At 44.0% G+C, this 14,077-nt stretch overlaps 2 protein-coding genes across 5 annotated transcripts in view; both read right to left on the bottom strand.

The window, feature by feature from the left end:
* The window catches only part of LOC107983781 (zinc finger protein 135-like), a 175,498-nt gene that overhangs the window by 75,065 nt on the left and 86,356 nt on the right, over positions 1-14,077 (bottom strand). For 2 of the 4 annotated variants that reach the window (XM_062977021.1, XM_062977022.1), the window contains exon 2: positions 2,883-7,342. The exons of the other annotated variants lie outside the window; for them this stretch is intronic. In XM_062977021.1, coding sequence (XP_062833091.1) covers positions 5,518-7,164 — 1,647 coding nt within the window. In that variant the 5' untranslated portion in view covers positions 7,165-7,342 and the 3' untranslated portion in view covers positions 2,883-5,517. Of the gene's footprint in view, positions 1-2,882; positions 7,343-14,077 lie in introns of those variants that run through there. 4 annotated transcript variants of the gene reach the window in all.
* LOC100558833 (zinc finger protein 850) overlaps positions 1-14,077 on the bottom strand; it is a 90,279-nt gene that overhangs the window by 74,166 nt on the left and 2,036 nt on the right. The window lies entirely within an intron of this gene.

Below are 14,077 nucleotides of genomic sequence, written 5' to 3'. Positions count from 1 at the left end.
TGATCTCGTTTGTTGTGTTATACTGTGTCCTTCTCTCAATAATAATAATAATAATAATAATAATAATAATAATAATAATAATAATAATAGTCCAGAGGGTTGGAAGAGACCCTTACTCCAACCCCCTTCTGCCTTTGTGCACCAAAAGCACTAGCAAAGCACCCCTTCATAATTAAGAATTAATTAAGTAGTAATTAAAATGCCATTATAAACAAGCAAGGCTTTGGGAGGCGTGCACCGGGCGAGGGAGGAGGCGGGAAAGGGAACAGACAGGAAGAAAAGGGGAAAAGGGAACAAAGATAAAAGCGTATATACTTGAGTATAAGCCGACCCAAATATAAGCCGAGGCACCTAATTTTACCACAAAAAAACTGGGAAAACATTGACTCCAGTATAAGCCGAAATACCAATAAAATTACATTAATTGAGGCCTCAGTAGTTTAAATATTTTTGAGTATTTACATAAAGCTCTAATTTAAGATAAGATTGTCCAACTCTGATTAAATCATTATTCTCTTCTTCTTCAATGTAAATGTGCTTATGTATCCTTTTAATAATAATAGAGTAAAATAATACATTTAATAATAATAATAATAATCTGCTCGCATCATCCTAAAATACATCACACATTTCTAGACACTCGGGAAGTGTTCGACTTGTGATTTTGCGATACGAAATCCAGCATATCTAGCTTGCTTGCTGTGTCATAAAATAAAATAATAAATATAATATCAGAGTGAAATAATAAATGTATTAATAATAGAGTAAAATAAATGTAATAGTAGCAACAATAATAGAGAAAAATAATAATTGTAATAAGAGAAAAATAATAAATGTACCACATATTCTCGAGTATAAGCTGACCCAAATATAAACCAACCAGGACCCTCACCCGAGTATAAGCCGAGGGGGCCTTTTTCAGTCTTAAAAAAAGGGCTGAAAAACTAGGCTTATACTCGAGTATATACCGTATTCGGCAAAGAAGAAGAATGGGAGCCAGAACCACCTGTCCACCACGGTCCCCTTCCGGCCCCCCCGCTTTCCTCCCCCGCCCCTTCCCCCCCTCCCAAGACCCCCTTCCCCCCCCCTTTCCTATTTACCTAGAGATTTCCCCCCACCCAATATACAAAGTTCCTATCCTGAAACTTTGATTTTTAATCATTACCTACTTGTAAAACCCTAATAATTTTTTTTAAAAAGAATCCATCAGTTAACACTAAGGGAGCTGATCCCAGAGGGATAAACAACATTTTGAACCAGAAATTGAATTTAGGGTCCTCAATTAACATTTGTCCTGTTTCCAGTTGTAAAGGTGCATTTGGCACACAACTAGGAAGGCCAAGGAGAGATCTGCAAACATTCATCTGTGTGGATTCCACAGCAGCACAATTATACCACCATTATGCATTATACACAATGCACACCACCACGTTGCATCTGTGGCAGTGCCTTAGCATTGAAGACGTGTTTAGCTGATGGAACATGTGGTCCTCCTTGAACAAAAAAGGATGCAAGTGACTTGATTCTTCTCCAGGCATTTGCAATGGCATTAGTAGAGTCAAATTTCCAGATTTCTAAGATTTCAGCTGCTCAAGTGGATGCTCATTTATTTGTCCCTTCTGTAGCCTTTGTTTCCTAGTAAAAACTAGGACTTTGGACTTATTGTAGTTAACTACTAGCTTTTCAGTTTTGCAATGCCCACCCCGAGCATTCAATAACCACCGCGAGCCAATGCAAGTTAAAGGGAGAAGAACCACATCATCTGCATGAAGGAGGGTTGACAGAGGTCTATCTGCCAGGTTAGGAGGACGTAAAGTTGAGCCAGAGACACTCCTGGCCAGAGAACTTATGTAAATACTAAAAGCAAGGAAGGTGGTAGCACACCACTTGGACTTACACCTGCATGTGCTGGGATGATCTGGGTCAAGGGGCCTACCCTCTTCCATCTCACTTTCAAACATGTTTCCACATAAAGGCTATGAATTAACATCAACAGGCGCCTGTCAATATTGCTTATCTCCAATTTCGGCCACAACCTCGTCTGGAGGAATCCTATCAAAGGCAGACTCAAAGTCAATGAAGGCTGTATAACGGGCTCCCTTGATCCTAAAGGAATATTTATCCATAATATGGGGTAAAACTATACCATGGCCTCCAGTAGAGCATCCCAGTCTAAAACCTGCCTAATGGTCTTCCAGAAGGTTTTCCTCTTCCATTCAGATGGAGTTTTCCCAAGGAGATGATGAGCGTACAGCTTCCTGATTACACTTGGAGAGCTAATTCGTCTCTAGTTTTCAGGGCCTGGACTTTTCCCTTCCTTGCAGACTGGAATGATGATAGGCAGTTCCCAATCTTCTCGTCTACATGCAAACTTACCTATGCACGTGAATAATGTGGTCAGGACTGGGGCCCACCCATTCTCATTTTCTATCAGCATCTCAGGAGGGACACTGCTACCCCCGGGTGCTTGGGCCACCTTAGGTTTAGAAATCAGAGTACCGATTTCAGAGGTGGAGACGGGGCCGTTCTGGAGGATGTCCTGCGTATTCCAAGGCTCAGATGTCCTTACATCATACCGACTAGTCCAGGCATCCCTGGTCAAACCAAGGTTCAGATCTAAAAGCAGCCGCATTCTGATTTGCAGCACTTTCGTTAGCTGACCATCACACTCAACAATCTATGCTTCTGACAACAACAATCATTCATCATCTGCATGGACATCCTGACCCTGAAAAGACAGGGATACAATTGAAGGGAGGTGGTCACTCTGTACGTGTACCCACTTGAAAACTATCAACCGCATTTAACTACTCATAAGAAACAATTAAAAATCAGTAATTGAAGCTCTACCGCCACTCAAAAAAGTCTACTCTCCAGATTGATCCTCATTTATGCCAACATTTAATAGTACTATGTCTTGGCTACTGATCATTCATAGAAGACAAAGCCCACAATAACTGCAGATAGGACTTTCAGACTGCATATCAGGAACAGGGTGGGCTGCCGCTAGTCCAGGAGCATGCTCATTGAAATGGCCATAAAGAGATTCATCATTGATGCTGCCATCAAAATCTCCTGCCAGTAGTACAGAAGCAGATATAATAGTCATTTTACCAATAAAATTTTGCAATTCTATCCACATATCATTATTATGTTTTCTTTGGTTAAGTGGGGATAAGTGAAAATCTAGACACATAATAAAAGTGATAATGTGTATGTGTGCATGTGGTGGACATGTCCACTTACACAGACAGCCTCCCGCTTCCACAAACAGGTATAGCTCCCAGCACTCAGAAGACACCAATGGTCCTCCCTCCACGGACATGCAAGTTACAGGGAGCGCCATAAACATGTAGCCCAAGCCCATGTCCTCCATAAACACCATGGCCCAGCACCCGAGAAATGCTTTCATTCGGAGACCATTTCATCCTAGATTTTAGGTGTTTCCTCCACCACAGGCAGGCATCCCAGGGCGCCTTTCTCTCTCCATTGGTGTGGAATTTGCATGAACACACCCACTGCCTCTCCCTTAACCCTTTCCTAATCTTTTCAACTCTCTCTGCATGACAAACAGAGCAGAACTGAGTAGCAACTGAACATACTGGAGGGCTTTGGGGGACTGACTCCACATGACGGGAGTTGTAGCTCACCATGCATCAAGATAGAGAACTGTGACCACCACCGACAATGGCCCTGGACCAGATCTTGCCGCACAGAAGCCCCATGACCAACAGAACATACTGGAGGGCTTTGGGGGACTGACTCCACATGACGGGAGTTGTAGCTCACCATGCATCAAGATAGAGAACTGTGACCACCACCGACAATGGCCCTGGACCAGATCTTGCCGCACAGAAGCCCCATGACCAACAGAACATACTGGAGGGCTTTGGGGGACTGACTCCACATGACGGGAGTTGTAGCTCACCATGCATCAAGATAGAGAACTGTGACCACCACCGACAATGGCCCTGGACCAGATCTTGCCGCACAGAAGCCCCATGACCAACAGAACATACTGGAGGGCTTTGGGGGACTGACTCCACATGACGGGAGTTGTAGCTCACCATGCATCAAGATAGAGAACTGTGACCACCACCGAGAATGGCCCTGGACCAGATCTTGCCGCACAGAAGCCCCATGACCAACAGAACATACTGGAGGGCTTTGGGGGACTGACTCCACATGACGGGAGTTGTAGCTCACCATGCATCAAGATAGAGAACTGTGACCACCACCGACAATGGCCCTGGACCAGATTTTGCCGCACAGAAGCCCCATGACCAACAGAACATACTGGAGGGATTTGGGGAGAATTGCCCTTGACACATTGGAGTTGCAGATACTGGGATGTATAGTTCACCTGCAATCTAAGAAGACTCTGATCTCCACCAACAATGGCCCTGAACCTAACTTTGCACACAAAACCCCCCTGAGCAACAAAAATATTGGAGGTCTTTGGGGGGAATTCACCTTGATTTATATGAATTATGATTTATGTGAATTATAGCTATATCCAGAGAGCAGTGTGAACGCCAATGATGGATCTGCACAAAACTTGGCATGCATACCCAAAATGCCCAAATTTGAATACTGGTAAAATTGGGGTGACATTGGCCTTGACATTTGTTAGTTGTACGTACTGGGATGTATAGTTCACCTGCAACCCAAGAGCACTCTGAACTCCACCAATGGTGGACCTGGACCTAACTTGGCACACAGAACTCCCATGACCAACTGAATGTACTGGAGAGGTTTGATGGGACTGACCCACCATGGTGGGAGTTGTAATTCATCCTCCAACTGGAGAGTATATTGAACCCCACCCACAAAGCACATTTGCCCAACATGACAAACTTTAAGTACTGATGGAGTTTCCGGGGGTTAACCTGGGCATGATGTGAGTTGTAGTTCACCCCCAACCTTATGCTTTTTGTAAAATAAGAACATGACTTCGTCTAATGATCCAAGCTAGTTAATAATACAGTAAGAGGTTGAAACGTAATAACCACTAAGGCTGCAATGCTAGCTAATGGGGTAAGATTAACATGTGTGGCACGAAGCTTGGTGGAGACCCTCTAGAACTTGGTACGGCTTTTAGTGAATAACTCAAAAACCCATCCACCTCCAGTAGCCCCCTCTCCCAAGTCTGCTGGAGAAACACTCATTTCCTGATGAAACAGTTTAACTTGTTTTGCTAGTTAAAATGAATTAGTGCCGTGAAAGGATGCATGTCTAAAAAGTGCATCACCAACATGAAAAGTTTGAATAGCTCTATTTTGGAGAGCCCTATGGGGTCAAACGCCACTATTGTCTCCAATCTGAATTGTATGTGTCTGTAGATTTCAACCCACAGAGAGGTTTCGTTCACATGACGTGTTTATAAGGTTTCTCCCCAGTGTGAGGCCTTTGATGTGAATGTAGAGATCCCTTCTGAGTGAAGCTTTATCCCCATTAAAGGAATTCATAAGTTTTTCTCCAGCGTGAGTCCTTTGATGTGAACGTAGACTTCCACTATCAGCAAAACTCTGTCCATACTCCTGGCATGTATAGGGTTTTCTCCCCAGGGCGAATCCTTTGATGCAAACATAGATTTGAACACTTAGTGAAGCTCTTTCTGCACTCCAGGCATGTATAAGGTTTCTCCCCAGCGTGAGTCCTTTGATGTTTATGTAGACCTCCACTCTCAGTAAAGTTGCGTCCACACTCCAGGCATGTGTAGGGTTTCTCCCCAGTGTGAGTCCGCTGATGCCTACGTAGATTTGAACTCTGAGTAAAGCTCTTTCTGCACTCCAGGCATGTATAAGGTTTTTCCCCAGTGTGAATCCATTGATGTGAACGTAGACTTGAACTGTTAGTGAATCTCTGTCCACACTCCAGGCATGTATAAGGTTTCTCCCCAGAGTGATTCCTTTGATGTGAACGTAGACTTGAACTGTTAGTGAATCTCTGTCCACACACCAGGCATGTATAGGGTTTCTCCCCAGTGTGAGTCCACTGATGTGCACGTAGACTTGAACTGTTAGTGAATCTCTGCCCACACTCCAGGCATGTATAAGGTTTCTCCCCAGTGTGAGTCCTTTGATGCCTACATAGATTTGAACTCTTAGTAAAGCTCTTTCCACACTCCAGGCATGTATAAGGTTTATCCCCAGTGTGAGTCCATTGATGTGATCGTAGACCTGAACTCTTAATAAAGCTCTTTCCGCACTCCAGGCATGTATAAGGTTTTTCCCCAGTGTGGGTCCGTTGATGTGATCGTAGATCTGAACTCTTAGTAAAGCTCTTTCCGCACTCCAGGCATGTATAAGGTTTTTCCCCAGTGTGGGTCCTTTCATGCAAACGTAGATCTGAACTCTTAGTAAAGCTCTTTCCGCACTCCAGGCATGTATAAGGTTTCTCCCCAGTGTGAGTCCTTTGATGTGAACGTAGACTTGAACTAAAAGTAAAGCTCTTTCCGCACTCCAGGCATGTGTAAGGTTTCTCCCCAGTGTGAGTCCTTTGATGTGAACGTAGACTTGAACTCTGAGTGAAGCTCTGTCCACATTCCAGACACATATAGGGTTTCTCCCCAGTGTGAGTCCTTTGATGCAAACGTAGTTTTGAACTCTTAGTAAAACTCTTTCCACACTCCAGGCATGCATAAGGTTTTTCTCCAGTGTGAGTTCTTTGATGTAAACGTAGATCTGAAATCCGATTGAAGCTGTGTCGACATTCCAGGCATGTATGGGGTTTCTCCCCGGTGTGAGTCCTTTGATGCAAACGTAGCTGTGAACTCTGAGTAAAGCTCTTTCCACACTCCAGGCATGGATAAGGTTTTTCCCCAGTGTGAGTCCGCTGATGAGAACCTAGATTTGAACTCTGAGTGAAGCTCTGTCCACACTCCAGGCATGTATAGGGTTTCTCCCCAGTGTGAGTCCTTTGATGTGAATCTAGATGTACTCTCTGAGTGAAGCTCTTTCCGCACTCCAGGCATGTATAAGGTTTCTCCCCAGTGTGAGTCCTTTGATGTTTACGTAGATCTCCACTCTGAGCAAAGCTCTTTCCACACTCTAGGCATTTATAGGGTTTCTCCCCAGTGTGTGTCCTTTCATGTCGCTGCAGACCATAATTCTGAGTGTAACTCTTTCCACACTCCAGGTTTTTAGATGCTTCCTCCTTCATGTCAACTGTGATTTAGGTGCTTAATTAGAACACAGATACTTGACTCTTCTTTTTTTCCTTCTATCTGTAAGTGAGGCCAGGAATTCAGCAAGATCTCCGCCTTGAGAGGATTTCTTTTTCCTATATTATTTCTTTCCTTACGGCACACAAGACGTGGCTCCATTGAATTCTCATTTCCCTGGTCAAGAAAGAAACAAAAGATCAAGAATGAAAGCCAGAAATCTTCTTTACCTCCAAGATTTCCCCCTTTCCCTTCATGGGTTATGTTGAAAATGGAAATATAGCAGAGTCTCACTTATCCAACATAAACTGGCCGATAAAATGTTAGGGAAATCTTATTAAACGTCAAAATTACGGTATGATTTTACAAATTAGCACAAAACCATCATGTTTTACAACAAGTCTGCCACTTGTTTGGGAACGTGGCTGTACTTGTGTTGTTGTTAGGCACGTTGGGCCGCTGTACGTTGCTGCCTAGAGAAACAGCTGTGGATCCGGGCAGGAGGCAGACTGTGTTGGGTAATACAGAACGTTGGATGAGCGAAGGTTGGATAAGCGAGACTCTACTGTACCAAGAAATGCAGACATCGAGGTCTTATGTACACAAATAGATACCAGCAAAGGCAATCAATTATCTATCTATCTATCGATCTATTTGTATCTATATCTATATAATTATATCTATATCTATCTATCTATACATCTTCTATACATATAATAAAAGTGAAAAAAGTGTATGTGTGTATGTGGAGGTGTCCCCTTACACAGATAGCCCCCACCTCCACAAACAGCTAGTTCCCACTGAGCAGCAGACACCTATGGCCCTCCCTCTACTGACATAAAGGTTATAGTGAGTGTCATGAACATGCAGCCCAAACCCTGCCCGTGTTCTCCACAAGCACCATCCTGCCCACCACCCAAGTGAAGGCTTTCATGCCAAGAAAATTTCGTACTAGATGTTCTGTTTTTCCTCTAGAATGGACATCCCGTCAGGGAATTGGCGACCCCGACTTGATTGATTAGCTAGGTCCCACCTGGGCTCACCCGTCAGACCACTCTGCAAACGGCAAAAGTGGCACCGACAAAGCACGACAACCTCGTTGATTTATGACTGCTGAAGCCAGCGGCACTAAATCTTTATTTACAATATTTACATTGCTAATTGAACAAAGCTATCCGGACACATGTTGCATCCACACGTACAAACATGGAGCACGTCTGTCTCTTTCAAAGTCCGTTCACTGTGCACGAAGCACCTCCTCTGCATTCCACAGCCTGTGATGTATCTTCCTGTCACCTTGCACAAACGGAAGTCCTTGCCATTTGCCCTTCCAGCAATCAATCAGGGCTGGCAAGAATTAACCTCTTGGCTGCTGGAATGCTTGCCGGAACGAAACACACACAATCCGACAGCAAGAATAGATTGAACATTTCACTCTATATCAACAAAAACACTAACACATCTTAGGGTTCCTTAATTTGCATGACCCTGCCTACTGCCTCTACCTTAACCCTTTACCCTTCCTACCCTTTCCTATGGCACACAGTTAACAGAGGAACTGATCAGAAACTGAACAAGGAAGTCTGGGGAGAATTCACCCAGATTTACAGGAGTTGTACCTGACCTACATCCAGAGAGTACTGTTAACCCAAACAATAATGGATCTGGAACAAATTTGCCATGGATGATGGGACTTGCAGTACCTTCACTGATACTGTGACCCCCACTGACAATTGACTGGGACCAAACTTGGCACAGAGAAGCCTCATGACCAACTGAACATGCTGCAGGGGTTTAGGGGAATGGACCTTGATTATGAATTTAGGGAAATTAGAAGAGTTGTAGTTCACCTACACCCAGAACGCTATGAACCCAAACAATGATGGGTCTGGACCACACTTGCCATGCATTCCTGATATTTAAATACTGGTGGGTTTTGAGGGCAATCGGCCTGGACATTTTGGAGTTATAGATACTGGGATTTATAGTTCACCTGCAATGAATAAGCACTCCGAATCTCACCGATGATGGACACAATAGAACATATTGGAAAAGGTTGTTGTATGTCTTTCGGGCTGTGTGGCCATGATCCAGAAGTATTCTCTCCTGACGTTTCGCCCACATCTATGGCAGGCATCCTCAGAGGTTGTGAGGTATGGATAAACTAAGTAAGGAAAGGAAAGAATATATATCTGTGTAGAGTCCAGGGTGTGGCAAGGGTCCTTTGTCACTGGGAAGCCAGCATTAATGTTTCAGTTAATCACCCTAATGAGCATTGGAGATGTGTTTGTCTCTTGCCTGGGGGCATCCTTTGTTCAGTCATTAGCCCTCAGAGTGTTGGTTCCCATCTACTGTTTTGATTTTAGAGTTTTGTAATACTGGTAGCCAGATTTTGTTCATTTTCATGGTTTCCTCCTTTCTGTTGAAGTTGTCCACATGCTTGTGGATTTCAATGGCTTCTCTGTGTAGTCTGACATGATAGTTGTTGGAAAGGTCCAACATTTCTGTGTTCTCATATAATATACTGTGTCCAGGTTGGTTCATCAGGTGCTCTGCTATGGCTGATTTCTCTGGTTGAAAGTGCCTTTCATGTTCTTTGACTCATGTTTGGGCAATGCTGCATTTGGTGGTCCCTATGTATACTTGTCCACAGCTGCATGGTATCCGGTAGACTCCTGCAGAGGAGAGAGGATCCCTCTTGACTTTCGCTGACCGTAGCATTTGTTGGATTTTCTTTGTGGGTCTGTAGATTGTGCTTCTTCATCAGTTTGCCTATGCGGTCAGTGGTTCCCTTGATGTGTGGTAAGAACACCTTTCCTCTGGGTGGATCTTTGTCTTGACTCTCATGGCTTGTTCTTGGCCTTACAGCTCTTCTGGTGTCCGTGGTGGAGTCTCCATTGGCCTGTAGAGCCCAGTTTAGGTGGTTTAGTTCACCTTGGAGGAGGTGAGGTTCGCAGATTCTTTGTGCACGGTCTGTCAGGGCTTTGATTGTGCTCCTTTTTTGACTTGGGTGATGGTTGGAGTTTTTATGAAGGTATCTATCTCTGTGTGTAGGTTTTCTGTAAACTGTGTGGCCCAATTGTTGATTGGGTTTGTGGATGACCAGAAAATCTAGAAATGGCAGTTTTCCTTCCTTTTCTTTTTCCATGGTGAATTGGATGTTTGGGTGGATGCTGTTAAGATGGTCCAGGAACTTGCTGAGTTCTTCCTCTCCATGGCTCCAAATTGTGAAGGTGTCATCTACGTATCTAAATCCCTCCTTATTATCCAAGATATTCGTTTATCCAAGCTTCTGCCGGCCCGTTTAGCTTGGATAAATGAGACGCTACTGTACTTACTTACAGTGGGAGCAAAGTTGAGGGGAGAAGCGGCAGTTTGGACGGTGCAACTTTATGAGACTCAGGCCTCAGAGCTTCACCGCTGGGGAGATTTCCTGGGGGCTTTAAAGCTGAGGTTCCAGGGCCCTCGAGTGAAGACAAGGGCAAAGTCCCAGCTTAAGCTATTGAGCCAAGGGAACAACACAGTTGTGGAGTCTGCACTGAAGTTCAAGTCCTTGGCAGGTAGGATTCCAGAATGGTCAGCCGCCACAAAAGGGGAGCTCGTTAAAGGAGGATTGAGGCCAGATCTTCTAAAATGGGCGCTCTACCATGATGACCCAGAGGACTGATGGTACCGAGGTGGATCTACATCAGGCATGGGCAAACTCTGGCCCTCCAGGAGTTTTGGACTTCAACTCCCACAATTCCTAGCAGGGCAATCTTTGGCCTTTCGCGGGGTTTGGACTTCAACTTCCACAATTCCTAGCACTGCAATCTTTGGCCTTTCAGGGGTTTTGGACTTCAACTCTCACAATTCCTAGCACGGCAATCTTTGGCCTTTCGGGAGTTTTGGACTTCAACTCCCACAATTTCTAAAAACCGGTAGATGAACTACATCTCCCCTAAATCACTGTCAATTCCTCTCAAACCCCTCCAGTACTTTCTATGGGACATGAGAGAAGCCTCCCACAAGGATGGTAAAACATCAAAACATTCGGGCGCCCCCTGGGCAACGTCCTTGCAGACAGCCAATTCTCTCACTCCAGAAGCAACTCCGGTTGCTCCTGACATGGAAAAAAAAAAGTACTTTCTCTCAGTTCTGATGATAAAAGAGCCGACCTGCATCTCAGCCTCCTGGCACTGTTTTTTTTCCTTTGCTGATCCCCCTCAAGGGAATTGTTAATGGTCTAATGCTGGCCTGGGCCAACCTGGGCCCTCCCTCCCTCCCTCTTTCCAGGTGTTCTGGACTGCGACTCCCACCATTCCTCACAGCCTCGGGCCCCTTCCTTTTCCCCCTCAGCCGCTTAAGCCGAAAAGGAAAGGGAAAAGGAAAGGGGCCTGTGGCTGTTAGGAATGGTGGGAGTTGGAGTCCAAAACACCTGGAGGGAGAAAGGGCCCAAGTTGGCCCAGGTCTGGCATGATGTCTTAATCCATTAATATGTTAGATATGGTTAAGTGTGTAACCTGTTTATCTGGTTATTTGTTTTTAAAATAATAATAATAGTACAGTAGAGTCTCGCTTATCCAACCTTCGCTTATCCAACATTCTGGATTATCCAACACAGTCTGCCTTTTGGTTGTCAATGTTTTCAATACATTGTGATGTTTTGGTGCTAAATTCGTAAATACAGTACAAATACTACATAGCGTTACCGTATACTGAACTGCCTTTTTCCATTGATTTGTTGTAAAACATGTTTTGGTGCTTAATTTGTAAAATCATAACGTAATTTGACGTTTAAAACGCCTTTCCTTAATCCCTCCTTATTATCCAACATTTTTTACTTATCCAACGTTCTGCTGGCCCATTTATGTTGGATAAGCGAGACTCTATTGTACTTTATTTTTCTGTTCCACCTCCATCTCCCCGAAGGGACTCAGGATGGCCAACATGGGACCAAGCCCAAAAACAGAAGGTATGACAAGTTAAAACAAGCATAAATAACTAAACAATATCAACACAACAATCAAGTAAAATAAACAGATTAAAACACAGTAATACAATACAGTGTGTTCGAAAAAGAACTCCCTAGTTTTAATGTAAATCATATTAGACCCTGTATAATACCATAATAACGTGATCTATATATATAAAAGAGTGATGGCATCAGGGCAGCGGACAAAACAACAAAACTATAGGCCTCCCAACCTCGAAATTTGACAACACAACCCATCATCCACAGCTCTAGGTTGATACAACAAAAAGAAAAGAAAAATAAAGTCCTAATTAGAGGGAGAGGAATAATTGTTTTTATCCAATTGCTGCCAGTTACAAGGCTAAGCTCTGCCCACTTGGTCACCTAACAACACACTCAGCCCAGGGGACAGGCACAAGAGTTTGGAGAGACCCCTAAGGGCCATCCAGCCCAACCCTTTCTACTATGCAGCAGGACACAATCCAAGCATTCCCAACACATGGACAACATATAAATAGTATACAATACTACACAGGGACATAGACCCCCTCTACCCTCACCACTTTACACAAACAACCAAATGCATATTAAACATAAAGACAACCATACAACAGACATTCAATACCACCACTACCTCAACAAGTTCTCACCAACACCACCAGACAACGCCACAGCAACGCGTGGCCGGGCACAGCTAGTACAGTATAAAATATAAAACATAAAACATATGCTTAAAATCCGTTCATCCAATATCCTCCAACTTTATCCATATAACTTTATCCATAAATCACTCTGACCATGAGGTCATGAGTTCGAGGCCAGCCCATGGCGGGGTAAGCACCCGTCAATTAAAAATAAAATATAGCCCCTGCTCATTGCTGACCTAGCAACCCGAAAGATAGTTGCATCTATCAAGTAGGAAATAAGGTACCACTTATAAAAGTGGGGAGGCAAGTTTAACTAATTCACAACGTTGGAATGAGGAAGTGCCATCATAGTGGATGATGAAGCAGCTGCTCCCCCCTGTGGCCAGAATCGAACATGCCCTCAGGAGAAGGTTAAATTGCCTCTGTGTCTGTCTCTGTCTCTGTTCTATGTGTATATATGGGCACTGAATGTTTGCTCTATATGTATATAATGTGATCCGCCCTGAGTCCCTTTCGGGGTGAGAAAGAAGGGCGGAATATAAATACTGTAAATAAAATAAAATAAAATAAGGAAGGAAAGGGAACTGCTGTGGGAGCCTCACTGTTTCGTGCATTACATCCCTTACTTAAAGAGAAAACAAGAGCAAGATAAATGGCTCTGCTTTACACAGGATAGACATCTGAGGAGGTCAATTCCTTCCCCGCACTGTTTAAGCTTTCAAGAGCTGCGCCGGGGACTTGCCTTGAGTTACAGTGCACAGCATTAAAAAGACATTGAGAGTAAGCGGACAGGAAAATCTTTTTGTGACTTAAGTAATTGTCTTCCATTTGTTTTTCCCAAGAACACTGCGCCGTGTGCCGATGCCTTGGAGGAAATAAACATGGCCTCCTGCAAAAAGCATCCCACTGCTCTCAGGGTGTATCCATATTCAAAAGATATCTCGGTCAAAATGGTTTGGGTGGTGGAACAGCATAAAGCAGAGTCCTCACTATTTATTTCATTTATGTATTTACAGTATTTATATTCCGCCCTTCTCACCCCGAAGGGGACTCAGGGCGGATCACAATCTATCTACCTATCTATATAAAAAAGTGATGGAATCCTGGCGACCGACAAAACAACAAAACTAAACACCCCACAACCTTGAAAATTGACAGCACAACCCCTCATCCACGCCTCTAGGTTGATACAACAAAAAGAAAAGAAAAATATAGTCCTAACTAGAGGGAGAGGAATAATTGTTTTTATCCAATTGCTGCCATTTAGAAGGCTAAGCTCTGCCCACTTGGTCTCCTAGCAACCCACTCAGC

The sequence above is a fragment of the Anolis carolinensis genome, chromosome 3 (assembly GCF_035594765.1).
Source record: "Anolis carolinensis isolate JA03-04 chromosome 3, rAnoCar3.1.pri, whole genome shotgun sequence".
Taxonomy (NCBI): Eukaryota; Metazoa; Chordata; class Lepidosauria; order Squamata; family Dactyloidae; genus Anolis; species Anolis carolinensis.
The sequence above is the reverse complement of the archived record's forward strand: the minus strand, read 5'-3'. Positions and strand labels throughout refer to the sequence as shown.